The 23350-nt window shown below is 32.5% G+C and overlaps 4 protein-coding genes across 6 annotated transcripts; 1 reads left to right on the plus strand and 3 right to left on the minus strand.

The window, feature by feature from the left end:
• Nucleotides 1–589: 589 nt before the first annotated feature.
• On the minus strand, nt 590–1814 carry LOC110634910 (peroxisome biogenesis protein 7). Its single transcript, XM_058140398.1, has one exon. It carries the CDS (start codon nt 1726–1728, stop codon nt 772–774), a length of 957 nt encoding a protein of 318 aa, XP_057996381.1. The 5' UTR covers nt 1729–1814; the 3' UTR covers nt 590–771.
• Nucleotides 1815–6481: 4667 nt separating this feature from the next.
• Nucleotides 6482–7769, plus strand: LOC110634894 (uncharacterized). The gene has a single exon (XM_021784040.2). It carries the CDS (start codon nt 6662–6664, stop codon nt 7202–7204), a length of 543 nt encoding a protein of 180 aa, XP_021639732.2. The 5' UTR covers nt 6482–6661; the 3' UTR covers nt 7205–7769.
• Nucleotides 7770–10386: 2617 nt separating this feature from the next.
• Nucleotides 10387–14767, minus strand: LOC110634916 (trihelix transcription factor ENAP1-like). 3 transcript variants are annotated; one of them, XM_058140773.1, is made up of 2 exons: nt 13534–14766; nt 10387–10448 (listed from the first exon to the last, which is right to left on the minus strand). In XM_058140773.1, the coding sequence occupies exons 1-2, from the start codon at nt 14363–14365 to the stop codon at nt 10402–10404; spliced, it is 879 nt and encodes a 292-aa protein (XP_057996756.1). In that variant the 5' UTR covers nt 14366–14766; the 3' UTR covers nt 10387–10401. The 3 variants fall into 3 exon arrangements, with proteins under 3 accessions (XP_057996756.1, XP_021639765.2, XP_021639766.2); XM_021784073.2 differs by lacking the exon at nt 10387–10448 and adding an exon at nt 11531–11922 and having other exon boundaries at nt 13534–14767; XM_021784074.2 differs by lacking the exon at nt 10387–10448 and adding an exon at nt 12450–12695.
• Nucleotides 14768–16421: 1654 nt separating this feature from the next.
• On the minus strand, nt 16422–22920 carry LOC110634917 (protein LIGHT-DEPENDENT SHORT HYPOCOTYLS 10). The gene is made up of 2 exons (XM_021784076.2): nt 22207–22920; nt 16422–16837 (listed from the first exon to the last, which is right to left on the minus strand). Exon 1 carries the CDS (start codon nt 22770–22772, stop codon nt 22236–22238), a length of 537 nt encoding a protein of 178 aa, XP_021639768.1. The 5' UTR covers nt 22773–22920; the 3' UTR covers nt 16422–16837; nt 22207–22235.
• Nucleotides 22921–23350: the final 430 nt, after the last annotated feature.

The following is a 23350-nucleotide window of genomic DNA, read 5'->3' on the forward strand; positions in this document are numbered from 1 at the left end:
TTACAATTAGTTGTGTAACCGCTGTAGTTGTGTAACTGCTGTATAAAACGAAAGATCCTCATCTGTTTCATTCATTCCATTAATGAATCAATAACAGAACTTCTCTCTTCTCTTCTCATCTAAGTCCAATTCTCTTCTCATCTACTCTCTATTCCCTAGATCTGCTTCAATCTTTGCATCTAGAGGTTGAATTAGGGTTGATACCTAACAGATTTTTTATCCATTGGCGGTTTCATTTCTAATGGTGATGACTAACAACGTAATACTTTGAAAAAACCAAGTTACCTGACAATCAACCTACATATACATACAGATGGATATAAAGGCTAATTACTTTATATGTAATTGGTGCCTTGTACTATGTAATTCATTTCTATCATATCCTGACAGTATAAACTGCTAGAGGCAAATGTAAGTTAAAATGAATCATATCAATTCCAAATAAACCACAATCCAGCATCTCCAACCTAACAGAAAACAAGCCATACTACAAAGACAAAATGCACAAAGCAAACAGTGAAAAATATTTTTGCATCTTCAATTTAATAGAAATACCTACTCAACAAAGATAAAATCGCATGCATCGATATGAAGTATAAACCTTTTTGCTTTATTAAAAATGATGTACAAGGGATTCGTTCAGCAAGATTGGAATTTGATAATTATCCCCGACAAACAACACACCAATGCTTTTGCTCTATAGAAAATGCAACTTTCAGAGCAACTAGCTAGCAACTAATACAAGAAGAACAAGTAGAAAACACTTCCCCATCAAGATGCTCTGGGGTCCGTCCCATGCTGCCAAACGTAAACCAATTCATCCCAACCAGTACTAGCCAGCAAACCCTCAACAAGAACACTCATATCCAACCCAACTGCGAATTCTGTGTGGTGATCATACCTCCCAACCAATGCATCCTCCACCATGAAATCCCACATACACACTGTCATGTCATAAGAGCAAGAAACCATCAAATTCCTATGGTGCGGCGAAAACTTCACTTTCCTAACCGCATATCCATGCCCATTTAACACAGCAATTGGTGCCCTGTAGCTCCTCACATCCCACACCCTAATGCTCTTATCCACCGACGCCGTCGCTATAAGACAATCATCATACTTGTTCCAATCGCAAGACAAAATTTCGAAATCGTGCCCTGGAATTATCATCGTTGAACCCGGTTCACGGACATCCCAAATTCTGACCGTACAATCGCCGGAAGCGGAAGCAAAAACATCGGTGTGCCTAGGGTTCCAGGCAGCGGAGTAGACGCAATAGGCGTGTTCTTTGAATGTGCGTATACTAGCGGGACGGTCGAGAGTCCAGAGCTTGATGGTGTCATCCCAAGAGGAAGTGATGAAGGAATCTCGCCGAGTGGGATTGTAGTCAACGGAGTGGACTTCGCGGGTGTGCTCTTGGAGGGATCTGAGAGGGTTCTGCGTTGGAGGAAGAGCGGTGTCGAAGAGCTTAACGGAGCCGTCAGCGACAGCGGCGACTAGGAGAGAATCGTGGGATTCAGACCAGGCGAGATCGTAGACACCGTCAGCTGTGTCGAAGGCGACGAGTTCAGAGAGGGGAAGGGAAGGGGATGGAGGGAGAGCGAGGACATGGACACGGCCGTTTCCGAGGATGCCGAAGTTCTGGGCAGTGGCGACAGCTAGTCGCGATTCGTAGAAGGGACTGAATTTAACGGAGTAGCCGTTGAATGGCGTTTTGAAGATTGGCATTGCGTCGGAGGATTTGGTGGGAATGGGTGTAGTGATGTATCATCCGGTTGGAGCTCTGGGAAAAGTAAAGAAAAGAGTTGTTGAGACTGAGAGAGATAAAGTTGGATCAGATCAGCCATAGCCATTGAGGCTGATGGGCTGAAAAAACTAGTTTCCTTGGGATGGGCTTCAAATTCAAACACCTTAAACAGTATTTGGGCTCAAGGGCTAGGAAAAGTTGAGGGGCCTTTTTGTTAATTCCCTTTTTTAATGGCCTTGAATTAGGCGGAATAATGGAGTTTTTGGTGTAGAGAATGCAGGCTTCTTCTTAACAATGGAATTTAGACACAATCCCGCAAATTTAGAACTCAAAGCTGGCTAGTTTTGGAGGCTTCCTCAAGCTCAAGCAGCCTCATTAATAATGTTTGGATTTGTTTGGGCTTCAAGATGCATTAATGGATAGACATGGTTCAATGACATTGACACTTGAAAAAACTAGAATTTACTCACTTGAATTTATTATAATAATGGTTTGCCAACTATGTGGTTTCAACTTTCAGTTGCTCTATAGTTGGTGGAGACTTTTTTTTATTATTAAAATGATTAAATATTAAAAATTATAAAATAAATTACTTTTTAATCTTTAAATTATGCATAATTAATATTTTTGTCCCTGTATTTTTAAAAGTCTATACTTCTGTTCTTGCATTTTAAATTCGTTTTCACAGTTTGAGTCCTTCCGTCCAATCCAACCACCTACAAGCTTCTCCTCATCCAAAGCCTCAAAGACCTTCGTTCTCCCAGCTAGCATCAACCTAAATCTCATACCCATTTCCTTCAACACCTCAACCTCACCTAATTTCTAAAAGCTCCATCTCAAACCCGTCGCTCCTTGAAACAGAAACACAAAAGAGTGAATTTTTAAGAATGTTGATCTAACCCATGTCAAGCACAACCATATGCACTTCTACCTTGGTTCTCTCAAGTACCCCCAAGTCTGCGATTGTTGTCTAATGAACCATGCCTCACCATTTTCTTACCATTCTGCAATCAAAGTATGCGATTAAGAACCAGCAACAAGCCGAATTGGTGGTTCCTTGGGTTTTTGGGTTCCCTGCACATGCAGGTGAAGGCAAACTTTTGTCAAGTGGCCTAGATACTGTTATTGGGAGTGAGTTGGTGGGTGGTGGTGAGTTTGCAAGTGGATTTGATGGTGAACGGGATGCCAATGATTTTTTGTATTCAATCAAGCGCAGGAGATGAAATTGAATTTGGGTTTGAGTTTAGACTCAAATCAATAGAGCAGGTGAGAGATTAATTTAAGAGAAAGCTTCACTTTGTGAGAACAGCCCCATCTTGAAGAATTGTTTGTGTTGTAATTTCATAAAGAATTTCACTTTGAGAAATGAAATTTTTACTTTTGTCAACTTCTGTGCATAATTTAAAAGTTATTTCTTGTGGTTTTTGGACCGTGTTGTGTTGTATATCCCAACAATGACTGGAATTGTTGAGCTGGATTTGCATTGTCAAATTTTGGTTTTGTTTATCTTGGTATGTTGTTTGGAGAAAGAATGAGTCTGATGAGTTGAATATATTGATTTAGATATACATTTGAGAAAGGGAGAGGAATTTAGATGTTTAATTTGCATAAAAATATTGTCTGCGTGGGAGGAAGAGGAGAAGAGAGAGTCAAAGGGAGGGAGATGTTGGATGCGGCAAACTTATTCTCTGCCCTTTTAATTTTTTATTTGAATAATGTTCAATTTGACGACGTTTAATTTAATTTATTTTTAATTTTTTATTTAATTAAACTCATAAATTTTAATTTATATTCAAATTAATTCAATTAATTAATATATATTACTTTTTAATATTAAAATATTTTTATATTATATAATTATTTAAATAAAATATAAAAATATTATTTTTATTATTCAATATTATTAATTAAATTAAAAATATAAAAAAAATATCTTTATATTTTCATATAATTAATTAAAATTTTAATTAATTTTAATCATTTAAATAAAAAATATAATTTTTATACTTCACGCTTTTAATTTAAAATTAAAAAATTATAATTAAATAAAATTAAAAATATAAAAATATTATTTTTTGTCTTCACATTATTAATTAATATTAAAAAAAGTAAAATATAAAAATAATTAATTATAGTTAAATTAAGATTAAAAATAATTAATTAAGAAATTAATATTAAAAATAATTAATTTTTAAAATATTTGAAAAATATAAAAAAAAGTAATTTACACATTAAAATAGCGAGTGAGTTATATTTTTTTTAAATTAAATTAAATTTTTTTAATAATAAATATAGGGAGGGAATTAAATTTTATTTCATTTTCTATATGTTATTGTATTTGGCTGTGAGAGAGAGAGAGAGAGAGAGAGAGAGAGTTAGAAGGGGGGAGAGGAAGAGTGAGAACACTGAGAGAGACAGAGCGTGGGGAAAGAAAATAATGTAAAGAGAGAGAGAGAGAAAAGGGCAATAGGGTCAATTCATGCTTCATTAACGGCAAATTTTGACAGAAGAGCTTTCCGTGGGACTAAATAAAAATATAGAGATATGAGTGTTGATTTTTAAAAATATAAAAATAAAAATATTAATTATAACATAATTTAGGGATTAGAAAGTAATTTATTCAAAATTAGCTGAATTAAAAATAACAGGGGAAAACAAAAAAAAGTTACTAACATGAATTCTACATATAATTACTCTTGCACTTTTAATAATTAAATTTTTTTTTTTTACTTATAAATATGCACTATCCATTTATTTTGGTAGTATTTAATGGTGTTAAGAATTTAGTAATCACGTTGAAATATAAAATCAATTAAAAAAATAAAATAAAATAATTAATAAAAATTCATAAAAGGATAAAAATTAATTAAAAATAAAATATTATATATATATATATTAGAAAATTTACATCTTCCATACTTTTACGCATTATAATTTAATTAAAATTTAAATTCTAATACATGCCAATTTATATTTTCTTTTGTGATATATATAGTCATTATATAAATTATTTATATTTAATCATGTCAAATTGATTTATCTACTACTATCAAAATTAACAATAGATACATATAATAAAAGGATAAAAAGTGAAGTATGAAAATTTCATTTGCCTAGCTTTAGTCTAGTGGTAAGGATATAATGAACCTGGGGTTATATCCCGATTCGATCCCCTCCCCTTGATAGAAAAAAAAAAAAAAAAGAAAATTTCAACTTTTTAACAATATAATTATAATTTTAAACCAATGATTACTAATTTTTGAAAATAAATTTAAAAATTATGTATGTCAAACACTTTAAATTAAAAATTAAAAATCGAGTTATAAACATTTATTATAATTAACGAAAGTAAAATCATTATAAATGCATGAGAAAATGATAGTAATTAATGTGATATCACAGTAAAAGAAAATTATTAGGGTTATGGCTGTGTTTTTTATTGATTGTAATTAAATGTGAAAAAGAGTTTTGGTTTGAGATAATTTTTATTAGCATTAAAAATATATGAATGTGACATGGAAAGCAAATGGCTAAACCCCTCCTTTCTATCCTTCACATGTTGCCCACTAACGTCTACATCTGAACCATTTAATGGATGGGCCATGTTTTGGATGGGACATTGCCAAGATTAATATTAAGCAGCTTAAGCCAAGTAAACAGTTTTAACTACCTTGTTTTCTTGTGGCAAATGTCTATGTGGGCTCACAAATCGATTGGTCTTATAGCTCAATATGAAACTACACGGACACCAAATCTATCACAACAGTAATCCAAAGAAAAGAAAAATCTTCGCCTATTTTCCTACTTCTCATCATCTAATTCTTGAATCTTTTGGTTTTTCTTGCAAGACAATATCTCTTCACTTCTGCAAATGGAAAATCATATTGCTTTACCTAATCTTGATTTCTTGGAGAAGTAACAAATGAAGGGTGAGATTTTTTTTTAAGCAAAAGGGAAAGAAAGAGAAGCACTATTAGAGGCTTCTAGCTAGTCATGCAAGAGTAAATTTCTTGTTGAAAAAACGAAAAGAAAAGCCTAGTAGACTATTTATTACTGTCAATGCCTTGAGTCAAAGCAGGAAGCACTTCACAAACCTAAAATCCACAAGGAGAAAAAGTTAAAGAAGTCTATCACACCTCACTTTCCAATGAAAACCACAACCCACATGATCTTGCTTGGGGATATTGAAAGATCACAACCTCCCCCTCAAAAGAAGATTTCTCCCTATACCCTATTTCCCAAATTTCCCACTCCTCTCACTCACCCTAAACCCAATTCACTCCAAACAAAGCCATCACCTCAAGAACCCCACCTCATAAGCCTCTCCACCTAATCTTAGTGGCTGGTTCAGTTGAATTTGGACAGATGTCAAATCCTGATTGAAACACATGTCTTGGATCACCCCCAAAGGGTCATGTCTTTGCTTACTTGGCCATCCCAATCATGCACTAACATGTGTTAACCATGGGTCCCCCAACCTTGCAAATCCAACCCCCAAAATTATCGAATTTGGTGATGCATGGAGGGATGGGGGGCCCTAAATGATGGATCCAAAAGGCAAAGTACAGAGTGAGGTTCAATTATTCATGCCATGAATTTCATCGTAAGCAAGTGAGGAAGAGCAAAATTCCTCTTCCCCCTCATCCACAAAAAGCAGAAAAAAAGGAATACAAGGGGAAAAAAAAAAGGTTATTACAGAGACTATAATAAAATCTTATATCATTTGATACAAAATTCTTAAAGTGACTAATTCCCACTCTCTCATTGCGAAAGATACCCAAAACCCAAAAAGAAAAAGACGGGAGAAAAAAGAAGTCTTCTCACTTTCTCTCTCCATATATTTCTTTCCTTTCTACAACCCTCCCCTTCTCATTCCTCTCTCTATGAAGAACTCATAGAGAGAGAGAAGTAGCCATGAAGAACACCATTAGATGCTGTATCTCTTGCATTCTACCATGTGGAGCTCTAGACGTGATTAGAATAGTACACTCTAATGGCCGAGTAGAAGAGATCAGTGGCACAATCCGAGCAAGCGAGATCATGAAAGCACACCCAAAACACGTCTTGAAAAAGCCCTCTTCTCCCTGCGATGATGGGGTGGTTCCAAAGATCGTTGTAGTCCCACCTGATGCTGAGCTTCAGCGTGGAAAGATCTATTTTCTCATTCCACTCCCATCAACCCCAGAGAATAAGAAGCCTCCTCGATCAAGAAATTCCAGCACCAACAGAAGGAAAAGAAGAGAGAATAATAGCAACAACAATAGTGAAAGCAACAATTTGAGCAATAACGTCGTCAGCAACTCCATTTCAATGTCCACAAACCTTCTCATTTCTGATCGGTACCTGAGTGAGATACTTTCAGAGAAGCTATCAACTCAGAGAGATCGAAGGAGAGGTCGTGTTGGGGTGTGGAGACCACACTTAGAGAGCATATCTGAGACCCCAAATGATGCTTAAAGGAGGTTCTTGATGAGTTTGTAATGAGCCATATATGATTTTTCTTTTTCTTTGCGATTCATTCCTGCGGTTCTTATCCATTAGGGTTCAAGAACTCCATCCCTATTATTCATTTTCCTTTTCTTTTCCCTACCCTTCTCTTCTTTCTTTCATTTTTTTTTTTTGAATTTCCCCCTTTTCGTGTATATAGAGGCATAGAGAAAAATGGCAAATAATGCAGAAGATGAGTCAAGGTTTGGAAATTGATGTTGGTGATGATGATGATATTAAACAGTTGTGGCAGGATCTTGCTACTCCATGTATCATCAAGCCATAAGTAATTGCTTTGAGAGCTTCTTTAATATTCAAGTGTGGCTTTTAATTAGTACAGAAATTCATGAAGAGAAAGCAATATAATTTTTGTAATCTTTTTGAGAGAGAAACACATGTGCAAAATTTTTTTTTCTTAATCTGTTTGTAAGAAATAAGGAATAGATATTGTTACTGAGAATGGTCACATTTCTACTGTGTGAAGTACCAAAAATTGTTTCAATAAGAATTGAAAAATGATTGTGCAATGATGATTCTTACACCACCATTCAATTCTCATAACAATTCTGCCCATGATTTAAATTTATATCTTTTCTTAAGGAAAATTTGTTTATGTAGCTCAAGATTTTGTTGGTCTTTGTATGATAAAATTAAATGCTTGCATCACTCATCAAATAATTAAGTTATTATTATTGTTATTATCAATTTCCTTCTAGAGTTAAACATAAATTAATCCTCGTTAGAAGAATAAGTATTGTCATGATGTTATATGTAGAAAATTGGCTAATTTGACACATTTCATGTGTTTGTGAATGCAAAATAGTACATTAGATGCATTGAATAATTAATAAATATAAATACAGTTCTCTTATGCCACGTATTAATTGTTAATACTTTTATATATAGAGAAAATAAATCGAATCTAATTTGCCTTGAGAGCTAACTTAAGGGAAGAAGGTTTACTAAAGTCTTATATATAACTCAAATACTTTATTCTAAACTAATATGATAACACACTCCCTCACGCTCAGTCATGAACATCTAAAAAATGAATTAGGCCTAATTTTATCTCAAAAGTTAACTTAAAAGGAAGAGATTTATCTAAGTTTTATATATAGTACAAACACCTTATTTCAAATTAATGTGAGACAATGATATATACTTCAAGAGCTATAATTATTTATATTTCTGTATTAATTTATAAATATCCATTGATTAACTACTTCCCTTATCACTCAAAGTTAACTAGGAGGGGAATTGAATCATAATGCACTTCTAAAGAAAAAAAAAATCTCCAATTTGGTTAAAATTTTTTGCAGTTCCCATTGTTTCAACCATTCTTGATCTTTGACCAAAAGCAGCCAATTTTCATGCATAAATTGTGGGATATATCCAAGAAATAAATGCGCTTTGACCTATTTTATTTTTTCTTTTTTTTAAAAAAATATTACTATGTATAAATAAAGCATGTATATTTGGTCATGATAATCAATGTAGCATACCACCTGATCATATTGGAGGAATAAATAGATAAAAATGAGTTGAACCAAAATTTTTTTTTTCCCAGTATTATATATTAATAGCTAGAACACATAAACTTTGATAGAGCATATACCCATCAACCACTTACCCCATGATCATCAGATTTTTTATTAGATGATCAAAGTGACTTTGATGGTGGATGAAATAATAGTCCCCACATAACTTTCCACCATAGAATAATTAATAATGCACTTCTATCTAGCTTGCACTAACAAGTGGGCTGGCTGGGGGCATGTCTTTAAGTATTTTGTTCATGATGGTGATGAGATGATTTTATTAGATGGTGCCACCAGCATCTGCAAAGATAATTTACAGTAGATTTTGACATCTATATTGGTTGGATAGTCTCACATCCATATAGAAAATTCCTCATACAAAATATTTTGCCAAGTCCCACCATCTGGGCTATCAAAACATGACACTGCTTTGGTATCATTGGAATGCAATCTATAATCCAAAATATATCATACTATGGACTGTCAGAGTAGCAGCTCTGAAATTCTTTTTCATCTTTTAAAAGAGTTGCAAGCTTCAAATAATGAGTATTAATTTAATAAAACCAAATTTAATTAATTTCAAAATTGTAAATTTACAATTCATATATATAGAGTACTATGTTTTGTCAGATGGGAAATGAATTAGGATTTTTAAAAGAATTTGGGTTAATTATCTTAATTGTGTTGTCATGATAATTAATTAAAATTAAAAAAAAAAAAAGAGAGAGAGTTTTAGCCAGAAAGAAACATTATGTTAACAACCGTTTTGTATTCTTTTCATTTGTCCATTGTTTGCCGACGGACACCATGGAAACAAGCGCTTCAGTTATAGGGCTATCTTAATTAGTTGATGGGCCAAATAATAAATAAATGAAAAAATGGGAAAAAGAAAACATTAAACAAGTAGAGTTTAACTCATTAGTACTTAACTTTTAATTTAAAAAAAATTATTAATAAATAAAAAGAACAAAGACCTTAGAAAATCGTAATGTGTAAGAGCAAAAGATCCAAACAGATAACATACAAAAATGATTTCAATAATTCTGCATGTTTCATGCATACATATATATATATAATGGCCAAATAACACAAGGACGCAAATCACCAGCCCTTTTAAAGTTCAAACCGCTGTCCATAACAAAATTATTTTTTTTAAAAAAAGAAAACTTTTTAATAAACCCATGCTCTGATTGGCCAAAATGTTCATAAAAATAAAAGAAAAAGAAGAGATATTATTCTTTTTGTGGTGCATAATCCTAGAAGTTGTGGAAATGCAATAATTCAAGCGGCGCCTCCCACTTTTGCAATTTGCAACGACCTACAATTGGTGAAGAGTAGAGTCGCTATCTTCCATCTTTTTTTTTTTTTTAATGATTTCTGTTAGGAAATTAATTTATTATTATTTTTATATGCTTTTATTTTATATATTTGTATTTGTATATTTTTATTTTTTATTTTATATGTTCTTTAGTTCATATATGCTCTTTGTTGCTAGAAATGTACCTTTAGATCTTCCATCTTGCTTTTCATAAAGTGGGTAGTGCAGGATCGAATATGGTTCGACTATTTTGTCGTCCCCTTTGCCAAGTACATTTGGGAGATTAAGTGACGGGATCAGTCACCACAGTTTTAACCTTCACCCAGCTTTTCACTCTCTTTTATCTTATCCAATTTTCCTGCAATTGGGATTGGCTGTATGGTAATAAGATATCTGCTGCTAAGTGGGATGAAAGATCAATTAAGATTGACAAGTTCTAATCCAAGATTTATTTCAAGAATTAAATTGAAATACTCAATGCTAAATACAGCAAATTTCCATTTGCCTGCAGAATAATCTTGAGTAAAAGATTGTTTTTTTCTAGATACTTGTTTTTGGTTAATTGGTAACCCATGCAAGATACATAAGACTTATCCTTTATAATATAAAATCGGATGTATGCAAGAAATTTCCAAAACAAACCGCTACTGGCTAAGGTAATTTTATATATGCTTTGCGACTGCTCTGGGATGACTAAAGGTTGAATCATATGGCTCTACTTAAAAGGACGGTGCTCTTGCAGTTCAACTCTGCTCCTTCCGCGGTGGATCTCACAGGGTCGGTTTCATTTTCATGGATAATGTTATTGGAGAAGATTAGTGTAGATGTCACTCTTATTGTTTGTTTCTTGTGGAGTATTCAAATTCAATTCAGCTTTAGTCACAGCGGCGAGGATCAGTTGAGAAGCCGTCCAATGGGTGATCCATAACAACCACGTCCATGTTCTTTCTTACAAATCACAATAGTTTTCCCTTGCTCAATGTCAATGAAGAAACAAGCAAGAAAAAGAAAATAAGGGACTAAACATTTATTGACTATGGGGTTTGCACTTCACGAAGTTCATCCTCTTCTCAATCATATATGATTAAGAAATATAACAAACATCATCTTTTGACATAACTAACTAAAGATAATGGTATGTAGAAGTGCAGGGCTTACACTCCTCAAAGGCAATGGACAAATTCAAGATAACACGGATGGTTCTGCAAAACTCGAGCCTGGATATAATCACAGTTGAGTCCCTAATCCAAATGTTTCTACCAAGTCCTAAATCATTCCAGATAAGAGTGAATTTCTGCACGTCTCTATCCAAACATGTCCATATCACCCTTAAAAGCTTGAAAGCTTATGAGTTTACTACCGCCCCCAACCTGGCCAAGGCCAACATGGGTAGAGCTGCTGCGCGACAACTTTTCATACTAATTAAACAAAGGAAGACCATTGCCATAACCCCTTGAGCTTTTGCAATTAACATCTAGATTAGAATTATCCTGACAAAGCCTCTGGGGATCAGAGTTGCAGATGGATTGTCAAACAATACGTAAACATCATCTATGCAATTATCCATTCTCCTACAACATTGTTACAACATCCATTCTCTCTATAGTGTGTATAAACAGATTCTATATATTTAAAAAAAAAAAAAAAAAAAAAAATTCTAGAACCCTACATAGACTAGCTGCTATCCCTATGCCCAGATTCTAGTTTTCATCAATATGACAACAATCTCTAATTCTAAAAAATTAAGTACCTATTACCTAATGAAGATTTTTTGCTTCGAATCAGCCTTCCAATCCAAAGCATAAAGGTTTTCATCCATGGCAAGTTGGGGCCTATAGGCAAGAAATGACAAGATGTTTATCAACTGGCTTGATAAAGAAGCGTGGGAAGATGAAGATAAAAAATTTGACACTATGTTTATACACATCTGAATTATAATATAAATAAAAAGTTGTTCAATAATTCCTATTGACAATTCACCTAAAAATTTAACACAAGGTTGAGCCAGCAGCTATTATACTTTTCACCATCAAGAAATACAGGCATATAGTTTGCACCAAAGAAATAATGGATGAAATAATAGATACAGATATAGCATTAGCATCTAACAAAAAATCTAGGATGTAACTAGAATGTTGTGTGGTCAATTCCTGCTTCTTATATATCAACTAGACTACTAGAGAAGGTTTAGACCAACTTGGCATGACAAGATTATTATAATTAGAAGTAGACTAGTGTTATCCATCTATTACTCAGAACAGAACCAGTTCATGAAATTACTCAACATATACATTATTGCCCACTTAAAAAACTAGGCAAGCTAGCAAGAAAGTGTCACCTAGCATTCAAAAGTGTATAATTCATCCAAAAAATGACAGAAGGAACAATCATGGAGGAAGTATACCTACATTGTTAGAGAAATGACAATATTAGAATTATGGTGAATTTTCATGCCAATGTCCTATCAAGTTTGCTAAAACTAAAATAGTATGCTTCCTGCAGACTCAGAAGCACAAATTACTAACTTCAGTTGTAGTCAATACAAGCCCTATAGGTATAATGATGCCTACACAATCAGAGGAGATACTCCCTCAAAACCCTCACCCTAGCAGAGGAAAAAATGGATGTTAGGCATCAATCACAGGAACACTACAAGCTACAAGACAAATGCTAAATATACATACATCAAAATCAAAATGCAGGACATCAATGGATAATACCACCAAATAGCCATTTTCATATAAAGTGATTGCTCTAAAAGCTTAAATCACCCTGTATTATTGGTTACTCGGGAATTTTACCCCTAAACATAAATGACGGGAATTCTCTATCCATACTAAAAGAGTTGTTGGGGACAAAAATCAGCGGCTCTGATCTTATTTGATTAATGTCAAGCAATAAAAGTTGGGATAGGATTTTGGATTTAGGTACTTGCATGATTTTAAAATCATATAGCATCAAATGCATAAACCAGGAACATGTTACATTTTAAAATCTATCCATAGATATTCTGGATGGCAGTTGTTGGCTATTAAAAAATTAACTACTTTTGACCTTTCAACAACTCAAAACAAAGCTAAATCTTTAGAAACTAGTTAAATCCCTAAAAAAAAGATCCAGGATAGCATCTATAGACTCTATTCCAACACAGAGGAAATTAATTCCAAATAAACTCAAAAAAATTGACAAGTATATCAAAATATTGAACTTGAGAAGGAAGACTGACAAATTTCGTTAATCGTAACTTGTCATATCTAAATGTTCAGGTTTGTTTGTATTGTTCTATTCATAGCAGGTCTAAAATTCTTCTGATATTACCAATTGTGCATAAAATCCACAATAATATTAATTCATGAAATCTCCATGCCCTAACTTACAACAAAGATTTACATAAAAGTAAAGGAACAAAGTAAATTAGAGTCAATTTTAATAATCTCTCTCACCATTGGACCCAGATCGCTTGCCCTTCTTGATCTTCTCAAGCTGAATCTGCGTCTCAGTGAAAATACGCATCCTCTCCATCTCCAAATCTTTGGCGAATTTCATCCTCTGCTTCTCCAAATCCAACATCTGCCTCAACTTCTCGCTCTCCACTCTCTCATAAGCCTCTCCGAATCTCTCTATAGCTCGAGCCAATCTCCTTATCCCCTCTCCCTCCTCATCTTCCTCGCTCTCCCTCTCCCTCTCCCCCTCCCTCTCCTCCTCCTCCTCCTCTTCACTCTCCGATTCAGCTGCGGCTGCCGCAGCTGCAGCCATGGCGGAGTAATTCCTCCTGAAATAGCCATCATCCAACGGCCTCTTCTGGGGCAAAGCCACCACCGCCGTAGGCGGAGTCGAAGTGGGAGTCCTCCTGTAGGTAGTTACAGGCAGAGCCACCGGAGGAGACGGAGAAGCTTGTTTCTTAGCGGTAAAATTAGATCCGATCAAGTTATCTAAGCTCTCGAAGAAAGGCCACGACGATGTTATCGTTCCGTTAGAGGACGTAACCTTAGCCTTCTCGATCTTGTACTTCTTCTTAATCGTGTCGATACGGTTCTTACACTGCACATCCGTACGGTGAGTCTTCTTCGTATGACCATGTTTGGCGTTGACGGCGTCGGCGACTTCCTGCCAGTCCTTCTGACGGAGATTACCTCGGTTGAGCTCCAAATACCTTTTGCCCCAAACTTCGACAAGAGTAGAGGTAGCCTCCTCGCTCCAGCAATCCTCACGGATAGGCAACGGTCGTGAGTGAGGGGTGGTGGACTGCGTGACAGAATCCGTGAGGTCACCCATCTCTTTCTAATGGTGGATGGTGGTGGTGGTCGTCGTCGTATTCTCGTTGGTGATGGTGGTGTATTAGGTTATTCTCGGTTCGTGTGATATTGATGTGAGAGAGAAGGTGAAAGAGCAAAGGGGATCTCTGACCAAGAAAAAAAAACAAGAAAACGGGGTCGGTGCGGCGAAGGTGACGCGCCGGACGCATGGGGCGAAAGTGTAGGGGAAATAAAAGATAGGGGTCGCCGGGACGTGGGTAAGCGCGTGAAGTAAAGAGGGAATAGAATAGGTGTGGTGACTTGGGTTGCGTCATCGGGATTTGGCTCGGCTACCACTTTACTGTCTTAGCTGCCAGATTGCTCCGTCCGCTAACCATAATTTAGGTCTCTCTCTGCGCTTCCACTCCTTGCCTTCCAATTCCACAATAATTATTATTATATCTTAATTTATTTCTCAAACAGTCATAATAATTTATTTAGGTTAAGATTATATTATATTATATAAAAAAATAATATTCCTTTCATTTTTTTACTAATAATAATAATTTTTTTCTATGTGTAGAAAGACAAAGTAATTTTTTAAATTTAAATTTATTTATTTATTTTAAAATTTAATATTTCTTAAGGGCTTAAAATTAAAAAATAAAAAAAGACTATGGTATGATAAATTATAAGATACATCGGTTTTGAACTTTCAATTTTGGAAAATAAAATAAAATTTATATTTTTATGCATGACTGTATACATCCAGAGAGTGCAGCCAATAATATGCCCTTCGGTAAAAGTGGTGGTGTAATATATGGGCAAAAAGGGAAAGAGGAAGCCGGTCGGTGGTGTAATATATGGGCAAAAAGGGAATGAGGAAGGCGGTCGCGTTCGATGTGGGGTTTGACGTTGTGACCAGCAACGTACGCCGGCTTTCGGCTGCCAAGCCAGAGGGTTTTCTCGGCTCAGCGGGCGACTGATGACTGACGGCTGGTTGATTTGTGCGCTTGCGGTTTTGAAACATTGCTTCTAGCAATTAGGGTGGACCCGTAAACGGAACGGAGAACTGTGAATTCGAAGAGTGGGAGGCAATTTTTGTGTGCCTTCTGATCTTGTGATTTTTATGGCCATTTTATAAATAAAGCATTAGCAAAAATTTTAAATTTAAATAATAAATGCAAATAATGTAATTCATTATTATTAAATTAAAAAAATATTTAGTATATTAATTTTATAAAAAAAAATAAATCTATTATTTAAGTGACGTTATTTTTTCTTTAATTTAATATTTTTACCAAATAATAAAAAAAAATATTATTATTTGATGTAAAATTTTTGAGCTAAAAATGTATAATTTTTTAAAATTTAACTTATTTTACAAAGTAAAACATTATTTTATAAATATAAAAATCACTAATTTTTATTGGATTTTGTAAGTGTATATATTTGCATGAGCCTGATATAATTTAAGGGTCCATCGACCATCTGACATGGGCCTCTAACTTCAATTTTTCATGCGAACATTTTTAATAATAATAATAATAATAATAATAATAATAATAATAATATACTTTGATGTAATAATAAGATGAATTTTAATTTATTATTCTGATAAATTAAATTTAATATATTTATTAAATTTAAATTATGGTGTCTTAAGTACACTTTCTACTGTTACTTTATTTTTATTACACTTTAATTTAATTTTATATTTTTATCATAAAATGCAGTTTTATTTCATTTATTTGTAGTAATTATTAATAAAATGATATTTACTTTATTAAAATCAAGGTCACCATAAAATTCTCCTATCGTTCAATATCTTAAATCGTGTCCCTTTAACGGCTATTTTAATTTTGAGAAGTATTCTCCATCCCCTTAATTAAGAATCTTGTTACAACATAAGATAATATTTTTTAATTCTTAAATTTGATATCACTTGGTGCCCGATTTGGAATTGAATTTTAGAGGTTAAAAAATACTTTTAAATGTCGTTAAAGAAATTAATTTTAAAAAAAATTATTTTATTATTTTAATATTTAAATCATTTAACATTATATAATATAAAATAGAATTGTTGAGACCAGTAATTAAAGGGTAATAACTAATAATTACAACTCATCTAATTATAACATGAAAGTTGAAGGCTTAATTAATCTATTTTTCACAGTATATGTGAAAACATTACTGTGTCTGCGGCAAAGAAGAGATATTGCATGCTAGCTTTTTTAGGATTCTAACAACATGTCTAGTGATATAAGGGCATTACAAAGTGCTTGGTAATTAAATTCCTATCTTCTACAAGTCCATTTTTAGACCACGTACCACAACATTATTTCAGAAGTAGCTAACACTGCTCTTTCATTTATATATATGTATATATATTATCATATCTGCTGTGGACGAACCTAATACCCACTTAGAGAATAGAGAAGACGACACCACAAACTTGAATCATTTCCCATTTATATAACCTGCTCATCCAAACTGAACTATTCTGTAACCCCTGCAACATTCACAAAAGAGACAGAGATCGAGTTTGTTAATTTCCTTAACTTAATCTGCATTCATCATATATATAATTAAAGAACAAGAAACGAAACGTAAAGATAGTATTGATAAAACTCTCATCCAATTCTTCCTTTTTCATAAATAATTCTTTGAAAATTCACTCAAATCCTAATTCTAATTTAACAATCACTTATTCTTGTAAACACCATATCTAATATGTATCTCTCTCCTTTTTGGTATTACTGTTAAAACTATATCACTTTTTTAAATATACTAATTAGATAGTATTAAAAAATAATTTAAAATTAAATTTAATATGTTTTAGTTATAAGAGCACTAAAATAATAAAACAGTTTTTTTTTTAATTATTTTTTTCAATAGCATCTAAAATGATATTTTTATTCAGAAAAATAATTTTGATCTTCCAAACTCAATGCCAAACAAACATTCTAATTTTTTTTTTCTACCTAGTTAGAAGAAGTAGGCAAAAGCTAAACGAAAAGTGCAATCTTTAGCAGATATCCAGTGCTTTCTGCATATCGTATATAATAATTCACTGCCTACTGCTAGCTAGCCTTAGCATGCATGGCTTGTTATGTGCTATCAGTATTAATTAGTAAAAAAAATGAGCAAATAATATCCATTCTTTACAAGCTGACATTATTGTAGTGAGATTTGTTGCCTATATGTTATTCATAACCCTAATTCCATCCCTAAAAAACTCCTCCAAAACATGTGTAACAAACCTCATCACTATTATAGATAAAACTATTCTTAGTTCCTTACCTACAAGTTTAATCTTTCAAATTGAGTAGCTTTTGGACATAATATCTAAGTTTCTCATACCCAAAGGTTTAGATAATTCGAATTCTAAACTCCCTATTTATTAATTAAATATTTCAACACAAGTTAAAATGAACCTCTACTTGTTCACACTTCAAGTTCAATGGACATTCATAGGCAAGAGTATATTAGACAGAACACTATTATTGGAACACTCATCTGCAAATTTAAGCTTTGAGGTCAGGGTGAGTGGTTTCTTGCCAATTACCACATTGGTGATATATATATTAGTGAAACCAAACCGAAGGGAAGAGGGTTAAAGTATAACCCAGACATATAGGCTTATTGATAAAAAAAAAAAAAAAAAAAAAAGAGTCAAACTTTATTGCATTTTAATAATTTTATTTAATACTTTCAATCTTGACAGAGTTAGCTAAAATTTCTAAAGTTATTAAAATTTTATCTAATTTTTATCAATCGAATTTTAAACTTCATTTTTCTAATTGTTTATTGCTATCATTGAAAATTCAATTTTACCATATCAATCAATTCTTTCATAAATTCATCTTGAAAACTATTAAGCATTAAATAATAATAAGATTTGATGGTATTAAGGTGAGAGAGTGAAAGACTAAAAAAACTAATTTGATCAAATAGTTAAGAATTTTAATTTTAATGCACCACCAAAATGAAGTTTGGAAGTAGGTAATGATATTTGAACAAATGGTTAAATGAAATCATTAATTTCAGGTCTTCACTGCCCATCTTGCTGATCACTTAGCAAAGGAGGATAACTCAAGGTCTCAGGATTTTTTTGCATTCCTCTAATGGCTCTTTGGTGCATCCGTTGTGCATCTGATTTTCTTTCTGGTTTTTTCTGTTTTTGATGGAATTGTATGCGCTTGGGTGTCTCTTGCCTCTGAAGTATACTTTTGTTCTTGATTATGGTTTGTGTGCCTATTTTAGCTTGGTGTTTTTAGGGTTTGGGCAATTTTGTTGTTCTTATTTCAAGTCTTTGGGTAATTTTGTTGTCCTGCTGTTGAATTTTGTGTTCTTTTTTGTGTATTGTTTCTCTAGATTTTTTCACTTAGCTTGTGTTGTTCTAAGTTGGGTATACATGGATAGTCTGCTAACCTGGGTCTAGCTGGATATCTCAAGTTAAATTTTTCATGGTTCTTATTTTATTAATAAAATTTTAGTAAGATTAAATTAACCAAAGTGAAATAATATGTCAAAAAAATTGAACAAAATTGTAACAAGCTTTCAATATTATAACCAAAAAATAATCTCTTAACAAATTAGAATACTTATCTTCAACCTCTGAACTAAAAGAATACAGACATTTCTCCTAATGCATTTCTTTTTTTCTCTTCCAGAATCTTTAGCATTCATAGCTAAATTAATGAATACTGACAGACACATAGGCCAACAATATTATATTTGTCAGCACAGCAACAGCAAACACAAGGGAGACAGACCAGCTCCTTTTTTTTTCAATTATATATAATTGATTTCGTGGAATTCAAATTCAACATCTTACAAATTTGAAAATAACTCTTATACTTTTTTAGGTATCTCTAGGTTAAAAATTCATTGATAGACAGACGAACAAACCAGGTATTTGAGGTGATGTATTTATTAATTTGATTATTAATATTATATTTATTTTAAAGCTTAAATTTAAATATAACTATGGTTTAAACCATACGCCAAGTTAAAATTAGTCAGAGTAAAAGAGTTTAATTTAATTTCTCCAAGTAAACTTCAAAACATCCCTTTCTCCCTATTATGCTGCACAACGTGTCACATTTGCGTAGCTCAAGAAATTAACCATATCGTCTAAGTCCCTTGGAAGTGAAGTAAGTATGAATTCCTTTGTCGGTGGAGAAAATAATGATAAGGTTTCAGTTTAATTGGTTTTCATATATCGTAAATGATAATAGTAATTAATTTAAAGTTAAATTTAATATGTTTTAATCATAAAAAATTTTAAATAATTAAATAGTTTTGCTTTTTTTTTAATATGTAAAATGATATTTTTCTTTAAAAAAATATTTTTTTAGTTTCCAATCTCAAATGTATGTGGGTAAACAGATCGAACTAAGCTGATTTTTGAATAGCTTAATTTTAATTTGTTAAAATTTCTTTGAGTTCGAATTGAATATCAATCATTTTAAGTTTGACTCGTTTAAAAAATAAGTTCTAAATTAGCCAAGCTAATCTGAACTTTTGTTGAATTGAGTTTTAAATAACTCATGAGTAACTCAACTCATTTATAAAGTAAATTTTAGATTTAGTATTATAAAGTTCAAATTACATCGTTTTGATTAGTTTTCATTTTAAAAAAAATAATTAAATTTTTATAAAAATTAAATTTAAATTATAAATAACTATATTTAATAAAATACATTTTATGTACTATTGATTAAATAATAATTATTTTCATAATGTTAATAAATAAAATAAAATAATAAATGTTTATAATATATAATAAAATACAATAACTAATATAAATATTTTTATAAACAAGTATATTCATGAGCCTATTTAATGAGCTTACTTACAAGTTGATTTGTGAGTCTATAAACAGGCTGATTCATGAGTCTTAATAAATCGAATATTGTGGAGCTTGAACTCGACTCATTTATTAAATGAGACTAAAAATCAAGTTTAAACCCAACTCATTTTCTAAACGAGTCAAACCGGACCTAGTTTTTATCAAATCACATCTAAATAGCTCGCAAATAACTTAATTCATTTACAGTCATACTCAAACAGAGTCTAAATAAATTAGGAGGAATATTAATGAGAAAGAGAGGAAAAACCTTCTTTGTGCTTTGACCTCAAAATGAAAATTTTGAATGTTCAATAAAACAAATAAAGCAAGGTTATTGTTTTTTTTTATGTAGATATACTTATAATAAAAGTGAAATTATTTATATGTTCAATATGAAGAAACATGTGAAAAGAATAATTAAGTAATTTCGTTTTCATTAATTATACATCTACCCCAAAAAATATATACATTGTAAAACAGAAAATGAAATCTCAACTAATTCTCAAGCTTTTTTTTTTTAATTTCTACATATAAAATAGAGGATGATGCATTCTTCATCCCTTTAAAGTAGTTATTTTTTTTTTTTTTTAAATTGAGGACTCAACATATCCTCACCTTAACCTTCCTCTCTTAGCATTTTTCTCTCTAGTTTGATTTTTAAGGGAAGACCTATTGATTGATCGAGATTTCGATTAAGGATTTTATGTTAAGTTTTTCTTAACTTAATAATTATTAATAAAATTTATTGCGCAGCATATTTTTTTGTTTATAAAGATATTAGAGAGTATCAAATTAGATACTCAAACTTGCTAAACGAGTGATATAATTTTAACTGTTGAATTAAGTCAGACTAAACATATGTAACACACTAACAACAAAATCAATACAAGTTTAATGATATTAAACTACAAAAATTAATGTGTCTCACAAGTAGACACTGGTTTGATAAAAGTTTTATTTGAAAAAAAAAAAACTCATTTCTCTTCGAGTAATTAAAAATTTAATTAAAAAAAAGGTAATACAATAAGAATTTCAGTAAATCAAATCAGATCCTGACATAGCATGCATCGATAAGTGGTAACTTTGTACGAGCAAACCTAGAACTAATTAGACGAGGTTTGCAATAATGATTACTAACAATGAAAGTAAATGTTTTAATATAGAAGACTATTGTTCCACAATAATATATAAAGAAAAGAATATATTATTTATACATAATTGGGAAGCACCTAAGCATGGGGAAATGGTTAGGGAGATATATAATGCTGCTTATAATAATAATTAATGCTAAGTGTATACATAGGGAACGCATAGAATAGAAATGAGACGTCAATGAGCATATGAAATCACATGCAACGTATGACATGTCACATGGTCATTCATGGGGAGCACAAAAATCACAGAGAATCAAGAAAAAAGAGCCAAAAACAAGGGAAAAAGTAAGCAATTCAGAAATATTTAATTTGGAAACCGTATAAACAGTGTTTTGCATAATATGAGAGAGAGTCCATTCTTTCTTGCTTCCACTCCAATCATAGTTACCATCGATCCCATACAACCCAAGCTAAAACATATACTATTAAACCTACTGTGCTTCAGTGTCCACACATATATATAGGCATGCCTGGATTAGGGTTTTGCGATATGGGTTTAGGGTTTTATATATGACACAAAGGAAACCCTTTTATTTGATCATCAATTTCTTTCATTGTATCCTCCCCTAATTAGCTAATCTGTTCAACTTCTTTCTACTCGCAGAGGTTATATTTCTAATTTATGGTTCAATTGTTATAATCCCATTTTCAAGAATCGATTTTTAATTAAGTGGGATTTTGATTTGTCTGCTTGTCATTTAATATAGACAAAGATTGCAGTGTAAAGTTTGCATCTCTTAATCTGAAAATTTCCAAGCAAAACGAAACTATAGTGGTCATATAATATATGTACGCATGAACATATTTGTAAATATATATATATATCCGTATGTGTGTATGTGATTGCATATAATTCTAAGGCAGAATTACCATTCGTCTGCAGAAGCCGAAGGAGTTGATTAAGCTGGCTGCATCGAGGACTTTGCATCTTCTCTTGGCTTGATTTGATTCTTCTTCTTCTTTTTCTTCTTGTATGGAATCCCTCTTGCCTTAGCCTGACACTCCCTCACTTCGCGCAAATAAACCCGAATAGCCCCATTTCCAAAAGGATTTGTCTCTGATGATCCTCCATGCTCCTCATAAGCAGCTCGCAGCCTTCCGATTAGAGCATCAAGACTCCCCCAAGCTTGCCTTAGAGGGCAAGTGCAAGGAGCAGGAGGGTCTGGTTGTCCAAAAAACATACACCCATGTAGATGAACCTTAGTCTTCCCAAACTGATCAAGATACCTTAGGAATTCCAGAACATGGTTGCAGTTACACTGCGACAGTGAAACTGGAGGTCTCTGGTTCTTCAAGTACTGCCCAAAAGTGTTCCAATCTCGCCTTTTCTGTGACTCGTACCTGCTCAACGGAGCCGGTTGAGGAAGCTGCTGCTGATGATCTCCGCCGGATCGCGAGGATCCTTCGGCAGAATCTTTAGGCCTGTCACCTGACATGATCAATTTTTTTCTCTCTCAAAGAAATTCTTTGATATTTTTAGCAAGATATGGGGAAAAAATATTGGGGCTTAGAGAGCAAGAGAGAGAGAGACTATGGGAAAGAAGAATAGTGTAGAGCAGTGGGGAGAAAGATGAAAATCACATCTATGGGTCTATCAGGAGACGTATTATGGGTCCCATGAAAGTGCTTTTGTTTTCTTTCTTCCTCTCTTTGAATTTTCATTTCTTTCTTCCATTGAACTATTTTGCACTAACTATTTTTTTTTTTAATTATGATTTATAATTGATCTATACCATCATCAATACATTAATCATTACCATCATTTCCCTTTGAATTATGATCATTCAATTATATCCGAAACTCGATCCATGACTCATTAGTCGGTGCAACCTATTAGAGCCACTAACTCATACTTGACAACATACATTTAGAGAAAATGAAAATCAACCCTCATCCCTTATATCAATTTAATTCAATTATTGAATATTTATTTTAATTTATTTTTTTTTCAGTTTTTAAAAAAATTTTGATGGGTATATAACTAAAGAAACTTCACAATATAAGGTTATTAAAT

The sequence above is a fragment of the Hevea brasiliensis genome, chromosome 18 (assembly GCF_030052815.1).
Source record: "Hevea brasiliensis isolate MT/VB/25A 57/8 chromosome 18, ASM3005281v1, whole genome shotgun sequence".
NCBI lineage: Eukaryota > Viridiplantae > Streptophyta > Magnoliopsida > Malpighiales > Euphorbiaceae > Hevea > Hevea brasiliensis.

Bases quoted from the DNA above. Each gene is read 5' to 3' on its own strand.
- LOC110634916 (XM_021784073.2), bottom strand. From the start codon at position 14,365: ATGGGTGACCTCACGGATTCTGTCACGCAGTCCACCACCCCTCACTCA. The intron at 11,923-13,533 runs GTGAGAGAGATT...TCTTGCCTATAG, and splicing joins CAAGCGATCTGGGTCCAATG to GCCCCAACTTGCCATGGATG.
- LOC110634910 (XM_058140398.1), bottom strand. From the start codon at position 1,728: ATGCCAATCTTCAAAACGCCATTCAACGGCTACTCCGTTAAATTCAGT.
- LOC110634917 (XM_021784076.2), bottom strand. From the start codon at position 22,772: ATGTCAGGTGACAGGCCTAAAGATTCTGCCGAAGGATCCTCGCGATCC.
- LOC110634894 (XM_021784040.2), top strand. From the start codon at position 6,662: ATGAAGAACACCATTAGATGCTGTATCTCTTGCATTCTACCATGTGGA.